Source organism: Pristiophorus japonicus, chromosome 6 (assembly GCF_044704955.1).
Source record: "Pristiophorus japonicus isolate sPriJap1 chromosome 6, sPriJap1.hap1, whole genome shotgun sequence".
NCBI classification, from domain to species: domain Eukaryota; kingdom Metazoa; phylum Chordata; class Chondrichthyes; family Pristiophoridae; genus Pristiophorus; species Pristiophorus japonicus.
The window spans coordinates 155,710,651-155,737,702 of record NC_091982.1 but is presented as its reverse complement, the minus strand read 5'-3'; the positions used below and the strand labels follow the sequence as shown (position 1 = coordinate 155,737,702).

At 49.5% G+C, this 27,052-nt stretch overlaps 1 protein-coding gene across 2 annotated transcripts in view; it reads right to left on the bottom strand.

The window, feature by feature from the left end:
• The window catches only part of kif1aa (kinesin family member 1Aa), a 511,950-nt gene that overhangs the window by 198,862 nt on the left and 286,036 nt on the right, over positions 1-27,052 (bottom strand). For both annotated transcript variants that reach the window (XM_070882200.1, XM_070882201.1), the window contains exon 6: positions 8,199-8,310. In XM_070882200.1, the coding sequence (XP_070738301.1) occupies positions 8,199-8,310 (112 nt within the window). The remainder of the gene's footprint in view (positions 1-8,198; positions 8,311-27,052) is intronic.

Genomic DNA, 27,052 nt, shown 5'->3' with positions numbered 1-27,052 from the left:
TTTCTTGATAGGTCAGTCCCGCCATCCCGGGAATCAGTCTGGTGAACCTTCGCTGCACTCCCTCAATAGCAAGAATGTCCTTCCTCAGGTTAGGAGACCAAAACTGTACACAATACTCCAGGTGTGGCCTCACCAAGGCCCTGTACAATTGTAGCAACACCTCCCTGCCCCTGTACTCAAATCCCCTCGCTATGAAGGCCAACATGCCATTTGCTTTCTTAACCGCCTGCTGTACCTGCATGCCAACCTTCAATGACTGATGTACCATGACACCCAGGTCTCTTTGCACCTCCCCTTTTCCTAATCTGTCACCATTCAGATAATAGTCTGTCTCTCTGTTTTTACCACCAAAGTGGATAACCTCACATTTATCCACATTATACTTCATCTTCCATGCATTTGCCCACTCACCTAATCTATCCAAGTCGCTCAGCAGCCTCATAGCATCCTCCTCGCAGCTCACACTGCCACCCAACTTAGTGTCATCCGCAAATTTGGAGATACTACATTTAATCCCCTCGTCTAAATCATTAATGTACAGTGTAAACAGCTGGGGCCCCAGCACAGAACCTTGCGGTACCCCACTAGTCACTGCCTGCCATTCTGAAAAGTCCCCATTTACTCATACTCTTTGCTTCCTGTCTGACAACCAGTTCTCAATCCATGTCAGCACACTACCCCCAATCCCATGTGCTTTAACTTTGCACATTAATCTCTTGTGTGACACCTTGTCGAAAGCCTTCTGAAAGTCCAAATATACCACATCAACTGGTTCTCCCTTGTCCACTCTACTGGAAACATCCTCAAAAATTCCAGAAGATTTGTCAAGCATGATTTTCCTTTCACAAATCCATGCTGACTTAGACCTATCATATTACCTCTTTCCAAATGCACTGCTATGACATCCTTAATAATTGATTCCATCATTTTACCCACGACCGATGTCAGGCTGACCGGTCTATAATTCCTTGTTTTCTCTCTCCCTCCTTTTTTAAAAAGTGGGGTTACATTGGCTACCCTCCACGCCATAGGAACTGATCCAGAGTCAATGGAATGTTGGAAAATGACTGTCAATGCATCCGCTATTTCCAAGGCCACCTCCTTAAGTACTCTGGGATGCAGTCCATCAGGCCCTGGGGATTTATCGGCCTTCAATCCCATCAATTTCTCCAACAGAATTTCCCGACTAATAAGGATTTCCCTCAGTTCCTCCTCCTTACTAGACCCTCCGACCCCTTTTATATCCGGAAGGTTGTTTGTGTCCTCCTCAGTGAATACCGAACCAAAGTACTTGTTCAATTGGTCCGCCATTTCTTTGTTCCCCGTTATGACTTCCCCTGACTGCAGGGGACCTACGTTTGTCTTTACTAACCTTTTTCCCTTTACATATCTATAGAAACTTTTGCAATCCGTCTTAATGTTCCCTGCAAGCTTCTTCTCGTACTCCATTTTCCCTGCCCTAATCAAACCCTTTGTCCTCCTCTGCTGAGTTCTAAATTTCTCCCAGTCCCCAGGTTCGCTGCTATTTCTGGCCAATTTGTATGCCACTTCCTTGGCTTTAATACTGTCCCTGATTTCCCTTGATAGCCACGGTTGAGCCACCTTCCCTTTTTTATTTTTACGCCAGACAGGAATGTACAATTGTTGTAATTCATCCATGCGGTCTCTAAATGTCTGCCATTGCCCATCCACAGTCAACCCCTTCAGTATCATTCGCCAATCTATCCTAGCCAATTCACGCCTCATACCTTCAAAGTTACCCTTCTTTAAGTTCTGGACCATGGTCTCTGAATTAACTGTTTCATTCTCCATCCTAATGCAGAATTTCACCATATTATGGTCACTCTTCCCCAAGGGGCCTCGCACAATGAGATTGCTAATTAATCCTCTCTCATTACACAACACCCAGTCTAAGATGGCCTCCCCCCTAGTTGGTTCCTCGACATATTGGTCTAAAAAACCATCCCTTATGCACTCCAGGAAATCCTCCTCCACCGTATTGCTTCCAGTTTGGTTAACCCAATCTATGTGCATATTAAAGTCACCCATTATAACTGCTGCACCTTTATTACACGCACCCCTAATTTTATGTTTGATGCCCTCCCCAACATCACTACTACTGTTTGGAGGTCTGTACACAACTCCCACTGACGTTTTTTGCCCTTTGGTATTCTGCAGCTCTACCCATATAGATTCCACGTCATCCAAGCTATATAACCTTCTCCAGTCCAGCAAAAAATCATCAATTTTCCCAACTTATTGATTATATAATCTCGTTCCAGCGGCCCCAAATCAGGGCGTGCAAAGTGGGATGAGGTGATTACACAGATTTTGCTGCGTTGACCTATCACTCCCTCTGGTGGATGTCTCAGGCACAGCAGGCTGTGCAAGTAACAGGGAGCCTCCCTCTCACTGCAGCCAATGAACACAGGCCAAACTCAAGCTGCTTAACAGCCCTTAACCAGTTTCTTTTCTCCCCTGCGATTTTCTCCACTCCTCTTTTGAAGGTGCTGCTGCTTGCTGGGCTGTAGCTCCACGGGCAACCACTGTCATCCAGTGCCACACCCCATTTGCTATTTTTCCTGTGTGAGCCTAGTCCACAAGGGGGGAACTCTAACTCTTCCCCCTCGGTGGGAACTGCGTGCTCCAGGAGTTAAAATGGAGCAGCTCCCCTTCCCGCTGCATTCCCGCTAGTTTTAACAGCGGTCAAGCCACCCGCTGGCCTCAGGCGGGAGCCTCACACACAAATCCTAATCGGGGTCCAATGGTGTATGGGAGATGATTGCCTTTACAACTCCCTGACCCAACAACAACAAGTTGTATTTATATAGCGCCTTTAACATCGTAAAATCTTCCAAGGCGCTTCACAGGAGTTTTATGAGACAAAAAATCTGATACTGAGCCACATAAGGATAAATTTGGGTGGGTAACCAAAAGCTTGGTCAAAGTGGTCGGTTTTAAGGAATGTCTTGAAGGAGGAAAGAGCGGTAGAGAGGCGGAGAGGTTTAGTCAAGGAGTTCCAGAGCATTGGTGGAGCGATTATAATCAGGGATGCTCAGGAGGGCAGAATTAGAGGAATGCAGACATATTGCAGGGTTGTGGGGCTGGAGGAGACTACAGAGACAGGGAGGGGTGAGGCCATGGAGGGATTTGAAAACAAGGATGAGGATTTTGAACTCAAGGCGTTGCTTAACCGGGAGCCCATGTAGGTCAACGAGCACAGGGGTGATGGGTGAGTGGGATTTGGTGCGAGTTAGGACATGGGTAGCCAAGTAGTTCATGTTGAGCAGAATGTGGGAGGCCAGCCAAGAGTGCATTGGAATAGTCAAGTCTAGAGGTAACAAAGGCATGGGTGTTTCAGCAGCGAATGAGCGGAGGCAGGGGCAGAGAGGGGCGATAATACGGGGGTGGAAATAGGCGGTTTTAATTCTCCCGTGGATATGTGGCTGGAAGCTCATTTCAGGTTCAAATATAACACGTAGGTTGCGAGAAGTCTGTTTCAGCTTCAGACAGATGTTAGGGAAAGGGATGGAGTCGGTGGCTAGGGAATGGAATTCATCACGGGGACCGAAAACATTAACTTTGGTCTTCTCAATATTCAATTGGAGACGATTTTTACTCATCCTGTCGAACAAGCAGTCTGACAATTTAGAGACTGTGGAGGGGTCGAGAGAAGTGGTAGTGAGGTAGAGCTGGGTACAACAGCGTACATGTGGAAACTGACACTGTGTTTTCGGATGATGTCGCCAAGGGGCAACATGTAGATAAGAAATAGGAGGGGGCCAAGGATAGATCCTTGGGGGACACCAGAGGTAACGATGCGGGGGCAGGAAGAGAAGCCATTGCAAGTGACCCAGACATGCCCCAGGCTGCAAAAGACAGCTGTGAGGATTTTAATAGGACAAAACAGAACAAAAATATAGATAAACAAAAGCAGCTCTCTAACCGAACCCTAAACTAGTCACAAGCCCTGATAGCCAGTTCAATTTGCGAACAACTTGCATTTATATAGCTCCTTTAAAGTAGTAAAACAGCCCAAGTCCCCTGGACCTGATGGCCTGCATCCTAGGGTCTTAAAAGAAGTGGCTGCAGAGATAGTGGATGCATTGGTTGTAATCTACCAAAATTCTCTGGATTCTGGTGAGGTTCCAGTGGATTGGAAAACTGCAAATGTAACGCCTTATTTAAAAAAGGAGGCAGACAGAAAACTATACTATATACCAGTTAGCCTAACATCTGTCGTTGGGAAACTGCTGGAGTCCATTATTAAGGAAGCAGTAGCAGGACATTTGGAAAATCATAATACAGTCAAGCAGAGTCAAGTCAGCATAGCTTATGAAAGGGAAATCATGTTTGACAAATTTGCTGGAGTTCTTTGAGGATGCAACGAGCAGGGTGGATAAGGGGGAACTACTGGATATGGTGTATTTGGATTTCCAGAAGGCATTTGATAAGGTGTTACATAAAAGTTCACGGGGTTGGGTTGGGGATAGAGGATTGGCTAATGAACAGGAAACAGAGACTCGGGATAAATGGGTCATTTTCCGGTTGGCAAACTGTAACTAGTGGGGTGTCACAGGGATCGGTGCTGGGGCTTCAACTAGTTACAATCTATATTAATGACTTGGATGAATGGACCGAGTATAATGTTGCCAAGTTTGATGATGATAGAAAGATGGGTGAGAAAGCAAGTTGTGAGGATGACACAAAAAGGGATAGAGACAGGCTAAGTGGGTGGGCAAAAATTTGGCAGATGAAGTATAATTTGGGAAAATGTGAGGTTATCCACTTTGGCAGGAAAAATAAAAAGGCAAATTATTTTTTAAATGGAGAGAAATTACAAAATGCTGCAGTACAGAGGGACCTGGGGGTACTTGTGCTTTAAACACAAAAAGTTAGTATGCAGGTACAGCAAGTAATCAGGAAGGCAAATGGAATGTTGGCCTTTATTGCAAATGGGATAGAGTATAAAAGCAGAGAAGTCCTGCTACAACTGTACAGGGTATTGGTGAGACCACACCTCGAATACTGCATACAGTTTGGGTCTCCTTATTTAAGGAAGGATATACTTGCATTGGAGGTAGTTCAGAGAAGGTTTACTTGGTTGATTCCTGAGATGAAAGGGATTGACTTATGAAGAAAAATTGAGCAGGTTGGGTCTATACTCATTGGAGTTTAGAAGACTGAGAGGTGATTTTATTGAAACATATAAGATAATCAGGCGGCTCAACAAGGTAGAATCAGAGAAGATATTTCCACTCATGGGGGAATCTAGAACTAGGGGGCATAGTCTCAGAATAAGGGGCCGTCCATTTAAAACTGAGTTGAGGAGGAATTTCTTCTCTCAGAGGGTCGTAAATCTATGGAATTCTCTGCCCCAGAGAGCTGTGGAGGCTGGGTCATTGAATATATTTAAGGTGGAGACAGACAGATTTTTGAGTGAAGGGTTATGGGGAGCGGGCAGGGAAGTGGAGCTGAGTCCATGATCAGATCAGCCATGATCTTATTAAATGGTGGAGCAGGCTCGAGGGGCCAAATTCCGGCACCTGCTCGATTTCTTATGTTCTTAAAACATCCCAAGGTGCTTTACAGGAGAGTAATCAGACAAAAATTATCACTGAGCCAAAGAAGATGGTGTTAGGACAAATGGCTAAATGCATGATCAAATTTCAAGGAGGGTCTTAAAGGAGGAGCGAGACGGAGAGGTTTAGACAAGAAATTCCCGAGCTTAGACAGCTGAAGGCATGGCGCCAGTGGAACAGAGGGAATGGGGGAGGTACAAGAAGCCACGATTGGAGGAATGTAGAGTGCTCGGAGGGTTGTGGGGCTGGAGGAAGCAGCATGCTATAGACAGGGCTAAGTGATCCCACAATCAACGGACCAGATCAAAGCTCTGCAGTCCTCCCACATCCAGTCGTGAATGGTGTGGACCATTAAACAACTAACTGGAGGAGGAGGCACCATGAATATCCCCATCCTCAATAATGGTTGAGCCCAGCACTTGAGTGCAAAGTACAAGGCTGAAAATTTGCAACCATCTTCAGCCAGAAATGCCGAGTGGATGATCCATGTTGGCCTCCTCCTGAGATCCCCATCATCTTCAGCCAATTTGATTCACTTCATGAGATACCAAGAAATGGCTGACGCACTGGATACAGCAAGGCTATGGGCCCCGACAACATCCCGGCTGTCGTGCTGAGGACTTGTGCTTCAGAACTAGCTGTGTCTCTAGCCAAGCTGTTCCAGTACAGCTACAACACTGGCATCTACCCGACAATGTGGAAAACTGCCCAGGTATGTCCTGTCCTCAAAAGGCAGGACAAATCCAATCTGGCCAATTACCGCCCTATCAGTCTACTCTCGCCCATCAGCAATGTAATGGAAGGTGTCTTCGACAGTGCTATCAAGTGGCACTTACTCACCAATAACCTGCTCACCGATGTCCAGTTTGGGTTCCGACAGGACCACTCGGCTCCAGATCTCATGACAGCCTTGGTCCAAACATGGACAAAAGAGCTGAATTCCAGAGGTGAGGTGAGAGTGACAGCCCTTGACATCAAGGCCGCATTTAACTGTGTGTGACATCAAGCAGTCCTTGTAAAACTCTCCACCTGCTGGAGTCATACCTAGCACAAAGGAAGATGGTTGTGGTGGTTGGAGGTCAATTATCCCAGCCCCAGGACATCGCTGCAGGAGTTCTTCAGGGCAGTGTCATAGACCCAACTGCCTTGGCTGCTTCATCAATGACCTTCCCTCCATCAGAAGATCAGAAGTGGAGATGTTCGCTGATGACTGCACAGTGTGCAGTGTCATTTGTACCTCCTCAGTTAATGGAGCAGTCCATGCCCGCATGCAGCAAGGCCTGGATGACATTCAGGTTTGGGCTGATAAATAGAAAGTAACATTTACGCCACACAAGTGCCAGGCAATGACCATCTGCAACAAGCGAGAGTCTAACCACCGCCCCTTGACATTCAACAACATTACCATCGCTGAATCCCCCACCATCCACACCACTGACCAGAAACTTAACTGGACCAGCCACATAAATACTGTGCCAACAAGAGCAGGTCAGAGGCTGGGTATTCTGCAATGAGTGTCTCACCTCCTGACTCCCCAAAGCCTTTCCACCATCTACAAGGCACAAGTCAGGAGTGTGATGGAATACTCTCCACTTGCCTGGATGAGTGTAGCTCCAACAACACTCAAGAAGTTCGACACCATCCAGAACAAAGCAGCCCACTTGATTGGCACCCCATCCACCATCTTAAACATTCACTCCCTCCAGCACTGGCACACTGTGGCTACAGTGTGTACCATCTACAAGATGCATTGCAGCAGCTCACCAAGGCTTCTTCAGCAGTATCTCCCAAACCCGCGACTTCTACCACCTAGAATGACAAGGTCAGCAGGTGCATGGGAACACCACCACCTCCAAGTTCCCCTCCAAGTCACACATCATCCTGACTTGGAAGTATATCATTGTTCCTGCATCGTCACTGGGTCAAAATCCTGGAACTCCCTCCCTGTGGGAGTACCTTCACCTCACGGACTGCAGCGGTTCAAGAAGACAGCTCATCACCACCTTCTCAAGGGCAATTATGGATGGGCAATAAATGCTGGCCTTGCCAGCGACGCCCACGTCCCAGGAATGCATTAAAAAAAAACAAAGAAAGAGAGAGGCGAGGCCAGGGAAGGATTTGAACATGAGGATGAGAATTTTAAAATCACGAAGCTGGTGGAGTGGAACCCAATATGGGTCAGCAAGCACGGGGATGAGGCGAACGGACTTGGTGCAGGTTTGGATATGAGCCGTAGAGCTTTGGATGAACTCAAGTTTATGGAAGACATTCCTTTTAAGTTTGCCGTTTTTGTCATGACATAGGTTCTACTGATGGTTCATGACCACCAGGAACTCATTCTGACTGCCTGAAACAAGCTCACACAATCGTCATAACTGACGTTCAGCCAATGTGTCCGAGCTGGATTTAAACTCAGGTTCTCCGTCAAAGAGTGATGACCTTTGTCCTCTCTGAATGAACTAGATTTAGAACCCAAGGGTCAGAGGTGGAAAGGCAGTTTCTAGCCCGCTGCGCCAATCGGTCCTCCCTCTGAGCCAGCAGGCCCTCAGCAGGCTGGATTTGAAGGCCCAGTGCCGACCCCCTGACACTCCGCTCTGCTGTGCCCGTTTACTTTACCTTCTCCGTAGACGAATCTGCGGTGGAGTCGTGGGCTTTCTGTGTGAAGATGATGTTAAACACAGCGTGGGATCGACTGCTCGACTCATTCATGTTTGTGGCAGCAACAGTTCTGAGGAGAGAGAACAGAAAACAAGAATATGAGTATGCCTTCTCGCTTCTTCACATTCACCCCATTAGAGGCCTTCCTCGAACATTCGCTTATCTCCATGCTGCCTATTCTTTCATCCACATCTCTCAGCAGACTAACGGCGAATACACTTGCTAACGATGTTTACTGGCAAGTCCAGGCCTCCTCTTAACCTTTTCAATCTTCAGCTCAGGCACTGCCATCATCGCAGTCAGAACATTCACTTGATCAAGGAGTGTGATGAAACATTTTGTCCTCTCACACACGCACACTGTAGGGAATTGTTTGAAGCTTGTGAATGTAGGGGCAAGAGTGAGAGACATCAGGGTAATAGTCGGAGACATCAGGGTAAAAGTCAGTGACAGGGCAATAGTCAGTGACAACAGGGCAATAGTCAGTGACAGGGGGCAATAGATAGTGACAGGGCAAGAATCAGTGACAGGGCAATAGTCAGTGACAGGGCAATAGTCAGTGACAGGGGGCAATAGTCAGTGACAGGGGGCAATAATCAGTGACAGGCAATAGTCAGTGAGAGGGGGCAATAGTCAGTGACAGGGCAATAGTCAGGGACAGGGGCAATAGTCAGTGACAGGGGGCAATAGTCAGTGATAAGGGGCAATAGACAGTGACAGGGCAATAGTCAGTGACAGGGCAATAGTCAGTGACAGGAGGCAATAGTTAGTGACAGGGGGCAATAATCAGTGACAGGGCAATAGTCAGTGACAGGGGGCAATAGTCAGTGACAGGGCAATAGTCAGTGACAGGGGGCAATAGTCAGTGACAGGGGCAATAGTCAGTGACAGGGGCAACAGTCAGTGACAGAGCAATAGTCAGTAACAGGGCAATTGTAAGTGGCAGGGCAATAGTCAGTGACAGCAGCAATAGTCAGTGACAGGGGCAATTGTCAGTGACAGGGCAATAGTCAGTGACAGGGCAATAGTCAGTGACAGGGGGCAATAGTCAGTGATAAGGCAATAGTCAGTTACAGGGGCAATAGTCAGTGACAGGGCAATAGTCAGTGACAGGGGGCTACAGTCAGTGACAAGGGGCAATAGTCAGTGACAGGTTAATAGCCAGTGACAGGGCCAATAGTCGGTGACATGGGGCAATAGTCAGTGACAGGGGGCAATAGTCAGTGACAGGGGGCAATAGTTAGTGACAGGGCAATAATCAGTGACAGGGCAATAGTCAGTGACAGGGGGCAATAGTCAGTGACAGGGCAACAGTCAGTGACAGGGCAACAGTCAGTGACAGGGGGCAATAGTCAGCGACAGGGGCAAGAGTCAGTGACAGAGCAATAGTCAGTGACAGGGCAATAGTAAGTGGCAGGGCAATAGTCAATGACACGGCAATAGTCAGTGACAGGGCAATAGTCAGTGACAACAGGGCAATAGTCAGTGACAACAGGGCAATAGTCAGTGACAGGGCAATAGTCAGTTACAGGGGCAATAGTCAGTGACAGGGCAATAGTCAGTGACAGGGGGCTACATTCAGTGACAAAGGGCAATAGTCAAAGACAGGGTAAAAGCCAGTGACAGGGGCCAATAGTCGGTGACACGGGGCAATAGTCAGCGACAGGGGGCAATAGACAGTGACAGGGGCAATAGTCAGTGATAGAGCAATAGTCAGTGACAACAGGGCAATGGTCAGTACCAACAGGGCAATAGTCAGTAATGTGGCAATAGTCAGTGACAACAGGGCAATAGTCAGTGACAGGGCAATAGTCAGTGACAGCGGGCAATAGTCAGTGAGAGGGGCAATAGTCAGTGACAGGTGGCAATAGTCAGTGACAGGGCAATAGTCAGTAACAACAGGGCAAAAGTCAGTGACAGGGCAATAGTCAGTGACAGGGCAATAGTCAGTGATAGACAACAGGGCAATAGTCAGTGATAGGGGGCAATAGTCGGTGACAGGGGCAATGGTCAGTGACAGGGGGCAATAGTCAGTGACAGGGGGCAATAGTCAGTGATAGGGCAATAGTCAGTGACAGGGGGCAATAGTCAATGATAGGGGCAATAGTCAGTGACAAGAGGCAATAGTCAGTGACAGGGCAATAGTCAGTGACAGGGGGCAATAGTCAATGACAGGGGGCAATAGTCAGTGACAGAGGGCAATAGTCAGTGACAGCGGCAATAGTCAGTGACAGGGGCAATAGTCAGTGACAGGGCAATAGTCAGTAACAACAGGGCAAAAGTCAGTGACAGGGCAATAGTCAGTGACAGGTCAATAGTCATTGATAGACAACAGGGCAATAGTCAGTGATTGGAGGCTATAGTCGGTGACAGGGGCAATGGTCAGTGAAAGGTGGCAATAGTCAGTGACAGGCGGCAATAGTCAGTGACAGGGGGCAATAGTCAGTGACAGGGGGCAATAGTCAGTGATAGGGCAATAGTCAGTGACAGGGGGCAATAGTCAGTGACAGGGGGCAATAGTCAGTGACAGGGGGCAATAGTCAGTGATAGGGCAATAGTCAGTTACAGGGGCAATAGTCAGTGACAGGGCAATAGTCAGTGACAGGGGGCTACAGTCAGTGACAAGGGCCAATAGTCAGTGACAGGGTAATAGCCAGTGACAGGCGCCAATAGTGGGTGACATGGGACAATAGTCAGTGACAGGGGGCAGTAGATAGTGACAGGGGCAATAGTCAGTAACGTGGCAATAGTCAGTGAAAACAGGGCAATAGTCAGTGACAGGGCAATAATCAGTGACAGCGGGCAATAGTCAGTGAGAGGGGCAATAGTCAGTGACAGGTGGCAATAGTCAGTGACAGGGCAATAGTCAGTAACAACAGGGCAAACGTCAGTGACAGGGCAATAGTCAGTGACAGGTCAATAGTCATTGATAGACAACAGGGCAATAGTCAGTGATTGGAGGCTATAGTCGGTGACAGGGGCAATGGTCAGTGAAAGGTGGCAATAGTCAGTGACAGGCGGCAATAGTCAGTGACAGGGGGCAATACTCAGTGACAGGGGGCAATAGTCAGTGATAGGGCAATAGTCAGTTACAGGGGCAATAGTCAGTGACAGGGCAATAGTCAGTGACAGGGGGCTACAGTCAGTGACAAGGGCCAATAGTCAGTGACAGGGTAATAGCCAGTGACAGGGGCCAATAGTCGCTGAGACGGGACAATAGTCAGTGACAGGGGGCAATAGATAGTGACAGGGGCAATAGTCAGTAACGTGGCAATAGTCAGTGACAACAGGGCAATAGTCAGTGACAGGGCAATAATCAGTGACAGCGGGCAATAGTCAGTGAGAGGGGCAATAGTCAGTGACAGGTGGCAATAGTCAGTGACAGGGCAATAGTCAGTAACAACAGGGCAAACGTCAGTGACAGGGCAATAGACAGTGACATGTCAATAGTCAGTGATAGACAACAGGGCAATAGTCAGTGATTGGAGGCTATATTCGGTGACAGGGGCAATGGTCAGTGAAAGGGGGCAATAGTCAGTGACAGGGGGCAATAGTCAGTGACAGGGCAATAGTCAGTGACAGGGGGCAATAGTCAATGATAGGGTCAATAGTCAGTGACAAGAGGCAATAGGCAGTGACAGGGCAATAGTCAGTGACAGGGGGCAATAGTCAGTGACAGGGGGCAATAGTCAGTGACAGAGGGAAATAGTCAGTGACAGTGGCAATAGTCAGTGACAGGGGGCAATAGTCAGTGACAGAGGGCAATAGTCAGTGACAGAGGGAAATAGTCAGTGACAGCGGCAATAGTCAGTGACAGGGGGCAATAGTCAGTGACAGAGGGCAATAGTCAGTGACAGCGGCAATAGTCAGTGACAGGGGCAATTGTCAGTGACAGGGCAATAGTCAGTGACAGGGCAATAGTCAGTGACAGGGGCAATAGTCAATGACAGGGTACAATAGTCAGTGACAGGGGGCAATAGTCAGTGACAGGGGCAATAGTCAGTGACAGGGGGCAATAGTCAGTGACAGGGAGCAATGGTCAGTGACAGGAGCAATATACAGTGACATGGCAATAGTCAGTGACAGGGGCAATATACAGTGACAGGGCAATAGGCAGTGACAGGGCAATAAGCAGGGACAGGGCAATAAGCAATGACAGGGCATTAGGCAGTGACAGGGCAATAGTCAGTGACGGGCAATAGTCAGTGACAGGAGCAATAGTCAGTGACAAGGCAATAGTCAGTGACAAGGCAATAGTCAGTGACAGGGGCAACAGTCAGTGACAGGGGGCAATAGTCAGTGACAGGGGGCAATAGTCAGTGATAGGGCAATAGTCAGTTACAGGGTCAATAGTCAGTGACAGGGCAATAGTCAGTGACAGGGGGCTACAGTCAGTGACAAGGGGCTATAGTCAGTGACAGGGTAATAGCCAGTGACAGGGGCCAATAGTCGGTGACACGGGACAATAGTCAGTGACAAGGGCAATAGTCAGTAACGTGGCAATAGTCAGTGACAACAGGGCAATAGTCAGTGACAGGGCAATAATCAGTGACAGCGGGCAATAGTCAGTGAGAGGGGCAATAGTCAGTGACAGGTGGCAATAGTCAGTGACAGGGCAATAGTCAGTAACAACAGGGCAAACGACGGTGACAGGGGGCAATAGTCAATGATAGGGTCAATAGTCAGTGACAAGAGGCAATAGGCAGTGACAGGGCAATAGTCAGTGACAGGGGGCAATAGTCAATGACAGGGGGCAATAGTCAGTGACAGAGGGAAATAGTCAGTGACAGCGGCAATAGTCAGTGACAGGGGGCAATAGTCAGTGACAGAGGGCAATAGTCAGTGACAGCGGCAATAGTCAGTGACAGGGCAATAGTCAGTGACAGGGCAATAGTCAGTGACAGGGTACAATAGTCAGTGACAGGGGGCAATAGTCAGTGACAGGGGGCAATAGTCAGCGACAGGGGGCAATAGTCAGTGACAGGGGGCAATAGTCAATGACAGGGGCAATGGTCAGTGACAGAGGGCAATAGTCAGTGACAGGGGGCAATAGTCAGTGACAGGAAGCAATATTCAGTGACAGGGGGCAATAGTCAGTGACAGGGAGCAATGGTCAGTGACAGGAGCAATATACAGTGACATGGCAATAGTCAGTGACAGGGGCAATATACAGTGACAGGGCAATAGGCAGTGACAGGGCAATAAGCAGGGACAGGGCATTAGGTAGTGACAGGGCAATAGTCAGTGACAAGGCAATAGTCAGTAACAACAGGGCAAACGTCAGTGACAGGGCAATAGACAGTGACATGTCAATAGTCAGTGATAGACAACAGGGCAATAGTCAGTGATTGGAGGCTATAGTCGGTGACAGGGGCAATGGTCAGTGAAAGGGGGCAATAGTCAGTGACAGGGGGCAATAGTCAGTGACAGGGCAATAGTCAGTGACAGGGGGCAATAGTCAATGGGCAATAGTCAGTGACAGGGGGCAATAGTCAGTGACAGGGGGCAATAGTCAGTGACAGCGGCAATAGTCAGTGACAGGGGGCAATAGTCAGTGACAGAGGGCAATAGTCAGTGACAGAGGGAAATAGTCAGTGACAGCGGCAATAGTCAGTGACAGGGGGCAATAGTCAGTGACAGAGGGCAATAGTCAGTGACAGCGGCAATAGTCAGTGACAGGGGCAATTGTCAGTGACAGGGCAATAGTCAGTGACAGGGCAATAGTCAGTGACAGGGGCAATAGTCAGTGACAGGGTACAATAGTCAGTGACAGGAGCAATATACAGTGACATGGCAATAGTCAGTGACAGGGGCAATATACAGTGACAGGGCAATAGGCAGTGACAGGGCAATAAGCAGGGACAGGGCAATAAGCAATGACAGGGCATTAGGCAGTGACAGGGCAATAGTCAGTGACGGGCAATAGTCAGTGACAGGAGCAACAGTCAGTGACAAGGCAATAGTCAGTGACAAGGCAATAGTCAGTGACAGGGGCAACAGTCAGTGACAGGGGGCAATAGTCAGTGACAGGGGGCAATAGTCAGTGATAGGGCAATAGTCAGTTACAGGGGCAATAGTCAGTGACAGGGCAATAGTCAGTGACAGGGGGCTACAGTCAGTGACAAGGGGCAATAGTCAGTGACAGGGTAATAGCCAGTGACAGGGGCCAATAGTCGGTGACACGGGACAATAGTCAGTGACAAGGGCAATAGTCAGTAACGTGGCAATAGTCAGTGACAACAGGGCAATAGTCAGTGACAGGGCAATAATCAGTGACAGCGGGCAATAGTCAGTGAGAGGGGCAATAGTCAGTGACAGGTGGCAATAGTCAGTGACAGGGCAATAGTCAGTAACAACAGGGCAAACGACGGTGACAGGGGGCAATAGTCAATGATAGGGTCAATAGTCAGTGACAAGAGGCAATAGGCAGTGACAGGGCAATAGTCAGTGACAGGGGGCAATAGTCAATGACAGGGGGCAATAGTCAGTGACAGAGGGAAATAGTCAGTGACAGCGGCAATAGTCAGTGACAGGGGGCAATAGTCAGTGACAGAGGGCAATAGTCAGTGACAGCGGCAATAGTCAGTGACAGGGCAATAGTCAGTGACAGGGCAATAGTCAGTGACAGGGTACAATAGTCAGTGACAGGGGGCAATAGTCAGTGACAGGGGGCAATAGTCAGTGACAGGGGGCAATAGTCAATGACAGGGGCAATGGTCAGTGACAGGTGGCAATAGTCAGTGACAGGGCAATAGTCAGTAACAACAGGGCAAACGACGGTGACAGGGGGCAATAGTCAATGATAGGGTCAATAGTCAGTGACAAGAGGCAATAGGCAGTGACAGGGCAATAGTCAGTGACAGGGGGCAATAGTCAATGACAGGGGGCAATAGTCAGTGACAGAGGGAAATAGTCAGTGACAGCGGCAATAGTCAGTGACAGGGGGCAATAGTCAGTGACAGAGGGCAATAGTCAGTGACAGCGGCAATAGTCAGTGACAGGGCAATAGTCAGTGACAGGGCAATAGTCAGTGACAGGGTACAATAGTCAGTGACAGGGGGCAATAGTCAGTGACAGGGGGCAATAGTCAGTGACAGGGGGCAATAGTCAGTGACAGGGGGCAATAGTCAATGACAGGGGCAATGGTCAGTGACAGAGGGCAATAGTCAGTGACAGGGGGCAATAGTCAGTGACAGGAAGCAATATTCAGTGACAGGGGGCAATAGTCAGTGACAGGGAGCAATGGTCAGTGACAGGAGCAATATACAGTGACATGGCAATAGTCAGTGACAGGGGCAATATACAGTGACAGGGCAATAGGCAGTGACAGGGCAATAAGCAGGGACAGGGCATTAGGTAGTGACAGGGCAATAGTCAGTGACAAGGCAATAGTCAGTAACAACAGGGCAAACGTCAGTGACAGGGCAATAGACAGTGACATGTCAATAGTCAGTGATAGACAACAGGGCAATAGTCAGTGATTGGAGGCTATAGTCGGTGACAGGGGCAATGGTCAGTGAAAGGGGGCAATAGTCAGTGACAGGGGGCAATAGTCAGTGACAGGGCAATAGTCAGTGACAGGGGGCAATAGTCAATGGGCAATAGTCAGTGACAGGGGGCAATAGTCAGTGACAGGGGGCAATAGTCAGTGACAGCGGCAATAGTCAGTGACAGGGGGCAATAGTCAGTGACAGAGGGCAATAGTCAGTGACAGAGGGAAATAGTCAGTGACAGCGGCAATAGTCAGTGACAGGGGGCAATAGTCAGTGACAGAGGGCAATAGTCAGTGACAGCGGCAATAGTCAGTGACAGGGGCAATTGTCAGTGACAGGGCAATAGTCAGTGACAGGGCAATAGTCAGTGACAGGGGCAATAGTCAGTGACAGGGTACAATAGTCAGTGACAGGAGCAATATACAGTGACATGGCAATAGTCAGTGACAGGGGCAATATACAGTGACAGGGCAATAGGCAGTTACAGGGCAATAAGCAGGGACAGGGCAATAAGCAATGACAGGGCATTAGGCAGTGACAGGGCAATAGTCAGTGACGGGCAATAGTCAGTGACAGGAGCAACAGTCAGTGACAAGGCAATAGTCAGTGACAAGGCAATAGTCAGTGACAGGGGCAACAGTCAGTGACAGGGGGCAATAGTCAGTGACAGGGGGCAATAGTCAGTGATAGGGCAATAGTCAGTTACAGGGGCAATAGTCAGTGACAGGGCAATAGTCAGTGACAGGGGGCTACAGTCAGTGACAAGGGGCAATAGTCAGTGACAGGGTAATAGCCAGTGACAGGGGCCAATAGTCGGTGACACGGGACAATAGTCAGTGACAAGGGCAATAGTCAGTAACGTGGCAATAGTCAGTGACAACAGGGCAATAGTCAGTGACAGGGCAATAATCAGTGACAACGGGCAATAGTCAGTGAGAGGGGCAATAGTCAGTGACAGGTGGCAATAGTCAGTGACAGGGCAATAGTCAGTAACAACAGGGCAAACGACGGTGACAGGGGGCAATAGTCAATGATAGGGTCAATAGTCAGTGACAAGAGGCAATAGGCAGTGACAGGGCAATAGTCAGTGACAGGGGGCAATAGTCAATGACAGGGGGCAATAGTCAGTGACAGAGGGAAATAGTCAGTGACAGCGGCAATAGTCAGTGACAGGGGGCAATAGTCAGTGACAGAGGGCAATAGTCAGTGACAGCGGCAATAGTCAGTGACAGGGCAATAGTCAGTGACAGGGCAATAGTCAGTGACAGGGTACAATAGTCAGTGACAGGGGGCAATAGTCAGTGACAGGGGGCAATAGTCAGTGACAGGGGGCAATAGTCAATGACAGGGGCAATGGTCAGTGACAGAGGGCAATAGTCAGTGACAGGGGGCAATAGTCAGTGACAGGAAGCAATATTCAGTGACAGGGGGCAATAGTCAGTGACAGGGAGCAATGGTCAGTGACAGGAGCAATATACAGTGACATGGCAATAGTCAGTGACAGGGGCAATATACAGTGACAGGGCAATAGGCAGTGACAGGGCAATAAGCAGGGACAGGGCATTAGATAGTGACAGGGCAATAGTCAGTGACAAGGCAATAGTCAGTGACAGAGGCAACAGTCAGTGACAACAAGGCAATAGTCAGTGACAGGGGCCAATACTCAGTGACAGGAGGCAATACTCAGTGACAGGGGGCAATAGTCAGTGACATGGGGCAATAGTCAGTGACAGGGGGCAATAGTCAGTGTCATGGGCAATAGTCAGTGACAGGAGCAATTGTCAATGACAGGGGCAATAGTCAGTGACGGGGGCAATAGTCAGTGACAGGGACAATATGTCAGTGACAGGAGGCAATAGTCAGTGACAGGGGGCAATAGTCAGTGACATGGCAATCATCAGTGACAGGGGCCAATATTCAGTGACGGGGCCAATACTCAGTGTCAAGGGGCAATAGTTAGTGACAGGGGGCAATAGTCAGTGACAGGAGGCAATAGTCAGTGACAGGAGGCAATAGTCAGTGACATGGCAATCGTCAGTGACAGGGGGCAATAGTCAGTGACGGGGGCAATAGTCAGTGACAGCGGGCAATCGTCAGTGACAGGGGGCAATAGTCAGTGACGGGGGCAATAGTCAGTGACAGCGGGCAATAGTCAGTGACAGGGGGCAATAGTCAGTGACAGGTGGCAATATTCTGTGACATGGGGCAATAGTCAGTGATGGGGGTCAATAGTCAGTGACAGGGCAATAGTCAGTGACAGGGGGCAATAGTCAGTGATAGGGCAATAGTCAGTTACAGGGGCAATAGTCAGTGACAGGGCAATAGTCAGTGACAGGGCAATAGTCAGTGACAGGGGGCTACAGTCAGTGACAAGGGGCAATAGTCAGTGACAGGTTAATAGCCAGTGACAGGGGCCAATAGTCGGTGACACGGGGCAATAGTCAGTGACAGGGGGCAATAGTCAGTGACAGGGGGCAATAGTCAGTGACAGTGCAACAGTCAGTGACAGGGCAACAGTCAGTGACAGGGCAATAGTCAGTGACAGGGGGCAATAGTCAGTGACAGGGGGCAATAGTCAGTGACAGGGGGCAATAGTCAGTGACAGGGGCAATAGTCAGTGACAGAGCAATAGTGAGTGACAGGGCAATAGTAAGTGGCAGGGCAATAGTCAATGACACGGCAATAGTCAGTGACAGGGCTATAGTCAGTGACAACAGGGCAATAGTCAGTGACAGCAGGGCAATAGTCAGTGACAGGGCAATAGTCAGTTACAGGGGCAATAGTCAGTGACAGGGGGCTACAGTCAGTAACAAAGGGCAATAGTCAATGACAGGGTAAAAGCCAGTGACAGGGGCCAATAGTCGGTGACGGGGGCAATAGTCAGTGACAGCGGGCAATAGTCAGTGACAGGGGGCAATAGTCAGTGACAGCGGGCAATCGTCAGTGACAGGGGGCAATAGTCAGTGACGGGGGCAATAGTCAGTGACAGCGGGCAATAGTCAGTGACAGGGGGCAATAGTCAGTGACAGGTGGCAATATTCTGTGACATGGGGCAATAGTCAGTGATGGGGGTCAATAGTCAGTGACAGGGCAATAGTCAGTGACAGGGGGCAATAGTCAGTGATAGGGCAATAGTCAGTTACAGGGGCAATAGTCAGTGACAGGGCAATAGTCAGTGACAGGGCAATAGTCAGTGACAGGGGGCTACAGTCAGTGACAAGGGGCAATAGTCAGTGACAGGTTAATAGCCAGTGACAGGGGCCAATAGTCGGTGACACGGGGCAATAGTCAGTGACAGGGGGCAATAGTCAGTGACAGGGGGCAATAGTCAGTGACAGTGCAACAGTCAGTGACAGGGCAACAGTCAGTGACAGGGCAATAGTCAGTGACAGGGGGCAATAGTCAGTGACAGGGGGCAATAGTCAGTGACAGGGGGCAATAGTCAGTGACAGGGGCAATAGTCAGTGACAGAGCAATAGTGAGTGACAGGGCAATAGTAAGTGGCAGGGCAATAGTCAATGACACGGCAATAGTCAGTGACAGGGCTATAGTCAGTGACAACAGGGCAATAGTCAGTGACAGCAGGGCAATAGTCAGTGACAGGGCAATAGTCAGTTACAGGGGCAATAGTCAGTGACAGGGGGCTACAGTCAGTAACAAAGGGCAATAGTCAATGACAGGGTAAAAGCCAGTGACAGGGGCCAATAGTCGGTGACACGGGGCAATAGTCAGTGACAGGGGGCAATAGACAATGACAGGGGCAATAGTCAGTGATAGAGCAATAGTCAGTGACAACAGGGCAATGGTCAGTGCCAACAGGGCATTAGTCAGTTATGTGGCAATAGTCAGTGACAACAGGGCAATAGTCAGTGACAGGGCAATAGTCAGTGACAGCGGGCAATAGTCAGTGAGAGGGGCAATAGTCAGTGACAGGTGGCAATAGTCAGTGACAGGGCAATAGTCAGTAACAACAGGGCAAAAGTCAGTGACAGGGCAATAGTCAGTGACAGGGCAATAGTCAGTGATAGACAACATTGCAATAGTCAGTAATAGGGGGCAATAGTCGGTGACAGGGGCAATGGTCAGTGACAGGGGGCAATAGTCAGTGACAGGGGGCAATAGTCAGTGATAGGGCAATAGTCAGTGACAGGGGGCAATAGTCAATGACAGGGGGCAATAGTCAGTGACAGAGGGCAATAGTCAGTGACACGGCAATAGTCAGTTAGAGTGCAATAGTCAGTGACAGGGGGCAATAGTCAGTGACAGAGGGCAATAGTCAGTGATAGGGCAATAGTCAGTTACAGGGGCAATAGTCAGTGACAGGGGGATAGTCAGTGACAGGGGGCAATAGTCAGTGATAGGGCAACAGTCAGTTACAGGGGCAATAGTCAGTGACAGGGCAATAGTCAGTGACAGGGGGCTACAGTCAGTGGCAAGGGGCAATAGTCAGTGACAGGGTAATAGCCAGTGACAGGGGTCAATAGTCGGTGACACGGGACAATAGTCAGTGACAGGGGGCAATAGATAGTGACAGGGGCAATAGTCAGTAATGTGGCAATAGTCAGTGACAACAGGGCAATAGTCAGTGACAGGGCAATAATCAGTGACAGCGGGCAATAGTCAGTGAGAGGGGCAATAGTCAGTGACAGGTGGCAATAGTCAGTGACAGGGCAATAGTCAGTAACAACAGGGCAACAGGGCAATCACTTTAGAAGATATTGAACAACAGCACCAGGAATGGTTAGAGGACAGGTCAGTGACAGGTCACTAGTCAGTGACAGGTCAATAGTCAGTGATCGACAACAGGGCAATAGTCAGTGATTGGAGGCTATAGTCGGCGACAGGGGCAATGGTCAGTGAAAGGGGGCAATAGTCAGTGACAGGGGGCAATAGTCAGTGACAGGGCAATAGTCAGTGACTGGGGGCAATAGTCAGTGACAGGGGGCAATTGTCAGTGACAGGGCAATAGTCAGTGACAGGGGCAACAGTCAGTGACAGGGGCAACAGTCAGTGACAGGGGCAACAGTCAGTGACAGAGCAAGAGTCAGTGACAGGGCAATTGTAAGTGGCAGGGCAATAGTCAGTGACAGGGCAATAGTCAGTGACAGGGCAATAGTCAGTGACAGGGCAATAGTCAGTGACAGGGGGCAATAGTCAGTGATAGGGCAATAGTCAGTTACAGGGGCAATAGTCAGTGACAGGGCAATAGTCAGTGACAGGGGGCTACAGTCAGTGACAAGGGGCAATAGTCAGTGACAGGTTAATAGCCAGTGACAGGGGCCAATAGTCGGTGACACGGGGCAATAGTCAGTGACAGGGGGCAATAGTCAATGACAGGGGGCAATAGTCAGTGACAGGGCAATAATCAGTGACAGGGCAATAGTCAGTGACAGGGGGCAATAGTCAGTGACAGTGCAATAGTCAGTGACAGGGCAACAGTCAGTGACAGGGCAATAGTCAGTGACAGGGGGCAATAGTCAGTGACAGGGGGCAATAGTCAGTGACATGGGCAATAGTCAGTGACAGAGCAATAGTGAGTGACAGGGCAATAGTAAGTGGCAGGGCAATAATCAATGACACGGCAATAGTCAGTGACAGGGCTATAGTCAGTGACAACAGGGCAATAGTCAGTGACAACAGGGCAATAGTCAGTGACAACAGGGCAATAGTCAGTGACAGGGCAATAGTCAGTTACAGGGGCAATAGTCAGTGACAGGGCAATAGTCAGTGACAGGGGGCTACAGTCAGTGACAAGGGGCAACAGTCAATGACAGGGTAAAAGCCAGTGACAGGGGCCAATAGTCGGTGACACGGGGCAATAGTTAGTGACAGGGGGCAATAGACAGTGACAGGGGCAATAGTCAGTGATAGAGCAATAGTCAGTGACAACAGGGCAATGGTCAGTGCCAACAGGGCAATAGTCAGTAATGTGGCAATAGTCAGTGACAACAGGGCAATAGTCAGTGACAGGGCAATAGTCAGTGACAGCGGGCAATAGTCAGTGAGAGGGGCAATAGTCAGTGACAGGTGGCAACAGTCAGTGACAGGGCAATAGTCAGTAACAACAGGGCAAAAGTCAGTGACAGGGCAATAGTCAGTGACAGGGCAATAATCAGTGATAGACAACATTGCAATAGTCAGTGATAGGGGGCAATAGTCGGTGACAGGGGGCAATAGTCAGTGATAGGGGCAATAGTCAGTGACAAGAGGCAATAGTCAGTGACAAGAGGCAATAGTCAGTGACAGGGCAATAGTCAGTGACAGGGGGCAATAGTCAATGACAGGGGGCAATAGTCAGTGACAGAGGGCAATAGTCAGTGACAGCGGCAATAGTCAGTGACAGGGGCAATAATCAGTGACAGGAGGCAATAGTCAGTGACAGGGGGCAATAGTCAGTGACATGGCAATCATCAGTGACAGGGGCCAATATTCAGTGAAAGGGGGCAATACTCAGTGTCAGGGGGCAATACTCAGTGACAGGCGGCAATAGTTAGTGACAGGGGGCAATAGTCAGTGACAGGAGGCAATAGTCAGTGACAGGAGGCAATAGTCAGTGACATGGCAATCGTCAGTGACAGGGGGCAATAGTCAGTGACGGGGGCAATAGTCAGTGACAGCGGGCAATAGTCAGTGACAGGGGGCAATAGTCAGTGACAGGTGGCAATATTCTGTGACATGGGGCAATAGTCAGTGATGGGGGTCAATAGTCAGTGACTGGTGCAATAATCAGTGACAGGGCACTAGTCAGTGACAAGGCACTCGTCAGTGACAGGTGGCAAGAGTTAGTGACAGGGGGCAATAGTCAGTGACAGGGGCAATAGTCAGTGACAGGACAATAGTCAGTGAAAGGGGGCAATAGTCAGTGATAAGGGGCAATAGACAGTGACAGGGCAATAGTCAGTAACAGGGCAATAGTCAGTGACAAGGGGCAATAGTCAGTGACAGGGGGCAATAATCAGTGACAGGGTAATAGTAATTGACAGGGGGCAATAGTCAGTGACAGGGCAATAGTCAGTGACAGGGGGCAATAGTCAGTGACAGGAGGCAATAGTCAGTGACAGGGGCAACAGTCAGTGACAGGGGCAACAGTCAGTGACAGGGGCAACAGTCAGTGACAGAGCAACAGTCAGTGACAGGCCAATTGTAAGTGGCAGGGCAATAGTCAGTGACAGCGGCAATAGTCAGTGACAGGGGCAATAGTCAGTGACAGGGCAATAGTCAGTGACAGGGCAATAGTCAGTGACAGGGGGCAATAGTCAGTGATAGGGCAATAGTCAGTTACAGGGGCAATAGTCAGTGACAGGGCAATAGTCAGTGACAGGGTAATAGTCAGTGACAGAGGGCTACAGTCAGTGACAAGGGGCAATAGTCAGTGAACGGGTTAATAGCCAGTGACAGGGGCCAATAGTCGGTGACACGGGGCAATAGTCAGTGACAGGGGGCAATAGTCAGTGACAGGGGGCAATAGTCAGTGACAGGGCAATAATCAGTGACAGGGCAATAGTCAGTGACAGAGGGCAATAGTCAGTGACAGTGCAACAGTCAGTGACAGGGCAACAGTCAGTGATAGGGCAATAGTCATTTACAGGGGCAATAGTCAGTGACAGGGCAATAGTCAGTGACAGGGGGCTACAGTCGGTGACAAGGGGCAATAGTCAATGACAGGGTAAAAGCCAGTGACAGGGCCAATAGTCGGTGACACGGGGCAATAGTCAGTGACAGGGGGCAATAGACAGTGACAGGGGCAATAGTCAGTGATAGAGCAATAGTCAGTGACAACAGGGCAATGGTCAGTGCCAACAGGGCAATAGTCAGTGACAGCGGGCAATAGTCAGTGAGAGGGGCAATAGTCAGTGACAGGTGGCAATAGTCAGTGACAGGGCAATAGTCAGTAACAACAGGGCAAAAGTCAGTGACAGGGCAATAGTCAGTGACAGGGCAATAGTCAGTGATAGACAACATTGCAATAGTCAGTGATAGGGGGCAATAGTCGGTGACAGGGGCAATGGTCAGTGACAGGGGGCAATAGTCAGTGACAGGGGGCAATAGTCAGTGATAGGGCAATAGTCAGTGACAGGGGGCAATAGTCAATGATAGGCGCAATAGTCAGTGACAAGAGGCAATAGTAAGTGACAGGGCAATAGTCAGTGACAGGGGGCAATAGTCAATGACAGGGGGCAATAGTCAGTGATAGGGCAATAGTCAGTTACAGGGGCAATAGTCAGTGACAGGGCAATAGTCAGTGACAGGGTAATAGTCAGTGACAGAGGGCTACAGTCAGTGACAAGGGGCAATAGTCAGTGAACGGGTTAATAGCCAGTGACAGGGGCCAATAGTCGGTGACACGGGGCAATAGTCAGTGACAGGGGCAACAGTCAGTGACAGGGGCAACAGTCAGTGACAGGGGCAACAGTCAGTGACAGAGCAACAGTCAGTGACAGGCCAATTGTAAGTGGCAGGGCAATAGTCAGTGACAGCGGCAATAGTCAGTGACAGGGGCAATAGTCAGTGACAGGGCAATAGTCAGTGACAGGGCAATAGTCAGTGACAGGGGGCAATAGTCAGTGATAGGGCAATAGTCAGTTACAGGGGCAATAGTCAGTGACAGGGCAATAGTCAGTGACAGGGTAATAGTCAGTGACAGAGGGCTACAGTCAGTGACAAGGGGCAATAGTCAGTGAACGGGTTAATAGCCAGTGACAGGGGCCAATAGTCGGTGACACGGGGCAATAGTCAGTGACAGGGGGCAATAGTCAGTGACAGGGGGCAATAGTCAGTGACAGGGCAATAATCAGTGACAGGGCAATAGTCAGTGACAGAGGGCAATAGTCAGTGACAGTGCAACAGTCAGTGACAGGGCAACAGTCAGTGATAGGGCAATAGTCATTTACAGGGGCAATAGTCAGTGACAGGGCAATAGTCAGTGACAGGGGGCTACAGTCGGTGACAAGGGGCAATAGTCAATGACAGGGTAAAAGCCAGTGACAGGGCCAATAGTCGGTGACACGGGGCAATAGTCAGTGACAGGGGGCAATAGACAGTGACAGGGGCAATAGTCAGTGATAGAGCAATAGTCAGTGACAACAGGGCAATGGTCAGTGCCAACAGGGCAATAGTCAGTGACAGCGGGCAATAGTCAGTGAGAGGGGCAATAGTCAGTGACAGGTGGCAATAGTCAGTGACAGGGCAATAGTCAGTAACAACAGGGCAAAAGTCAGTGACAGGGCAATAGTCAGTGACAGGGCAATAGTCAGTGATAGACAACATTGCAATAGTCAGTGATAGGGGGCAATAGTCGGTGACAGGGGCAATGGTCAGTGACAGGGGGCAATAGTCAGTGACAGGGGGCAATAGTCAGTGATAGGGCAATAGTCAGTGACAGGGGGCAATAGTCAATGATAGGCGCAATAGTCAGTGACAAGAGGCAATAGTAAGTGACAGGGCAATAGTCAGTGACAGGGGGCAATAGTCAATGACAGGGGGCAATAGTCAGTGACAGAGGGCAATAGTCAGTGACAGCGGCAATAGTCAGTGACAGGGGCAATAGTCAGTGACAGGGCAAGAGTCAGTGACAGGGCAATAGTCAGTGACAGGGGGCAATAGTCAGTGACAGGGGGCAATAGTCAGTGATAGGGCAATAGTCAGTTACAGGGGCAATAGTCAGTGACAGGGCAATAGTCAGTGACAGGGGGCTACAGTCAGTGACAAGGGGCAATAGTCAGTGACAGGGTAATAGCCAGTGACAGGGGCCAATAGTCGGTGACACGGGACAATAGTCAGTGACAGGGGGCAATAGATAGTGACAGGGGCAATAGTCAGTAATGTGGCAATAGTCAGTGACAACAGGGCAATAGTCAGTGACAGGGCAATAATCAGTGACAGCGGGCAATAGTCAGTGAGAGGGGCAATAGTCAGTGACAGGTGGCAATAGTCAGTGACAGGGCAATAGTCAGTAACAACAGGGCAACAGGGCAATCACTTTAGAAGAGATTGAACAACAGCACCAGGAATGGTTAGAGGACAGGTCAGTGACTGGTAAATAGTCAGTGACAGGTCAATAGTCAGTGATCGACAACAGGGCAATAGTCAGTGATTGGAGTCTATAGTCGGTGACAGGGGCAATGGTCAGTGAAAGGGGGCAATAGTCAGTGACAGGGGGCAATAGTCAGTGACAGGGCAATAGTCAGTGACTGGGGGCAATAGTCAATGATAGAGGCAATAGTCAGTGACAAGAGGCAATAGGCAGTGACAGGGCACTAGTCAGTGACAGGGGGCAATTGTCAGTGACAGAGGGAAATAGTCAGTAACAGCGGCAATAGTCAGTGACAGGGGGCAATGGTCAGTGACAGGGCAATAGTCAATGACAGGGGGCAATAGTCAGTGACAGGGAGCAATATTCAGTGACAGGGGGCAATAGTCAGTGACAGGAGCAATATACAGTGACAGGGCAATAGTCAGTGACAGGAGGCAATAGTCAGTGACAGGGGGCAATAGTCAGTGACATGGCAATCATCAGTGACAGGGGCCAATATTCAGTGACAGGGGGCAATACTCAGTGTCAGGGGGCAATACTCAGTGACAGGCGGCAATAGTTAGTGACAGGGGGCAACAGTCAGTGACAGGAGGCAATAGTCAGTGACATGGCAATCGTCAGTGACAGGGGGCAATAGTCAGTGACAGGGGGCAATCGTCAGTGACGGGGGCAATAGTCAGTGGCAGCGGGCAATAGTCAGTGACAGGAGACAATAGTCAGTGACGGGGGCAATAATCAGTGACAGGGCACTCGTCAGTGACAGGGGGCAATAGTCAGTGGCAGCGGGCAATAGTCAGTGACAGGAGGCAATAGTCAGTGACTGGTGCAATAATCAGTGACAGGGCACTCGTCAGTGACAGGGGGCAATAGTCAGTGACAGGAGGCAATAGTCAGTGACGGGGGCAATAGTCAGTGACAGCGGGCAATAGTCAGTGACAGAGGGCAATAGACAGTGACAGGTGGCAATATTCTGTGATATGGGGCAATAGTCAGTGACGGGGGTCAATAGTCAGTGACTGGTGCAATAATCAGTGACAGGGCACTAGTCAGTGACAAGGCAATAGTCAGTGACAGGTGCAATAGTCAGTGACAGGGCACTAGTCAGTGACAGGGGGCAATAGTCAGTGACAGTGGGCAATAGTCAGTGACAGGGGGAAATAGTCAGTGACAGGGCAATGGTCAGTGACATGGGCAATAGGCAGTGACAGGGGGCAATAGTCAGTGACAGGGGGCAATAGTCAGTCACAGGGGGCAATAGTCAGTCACAGGGGGCAAGAGTCAGTGAC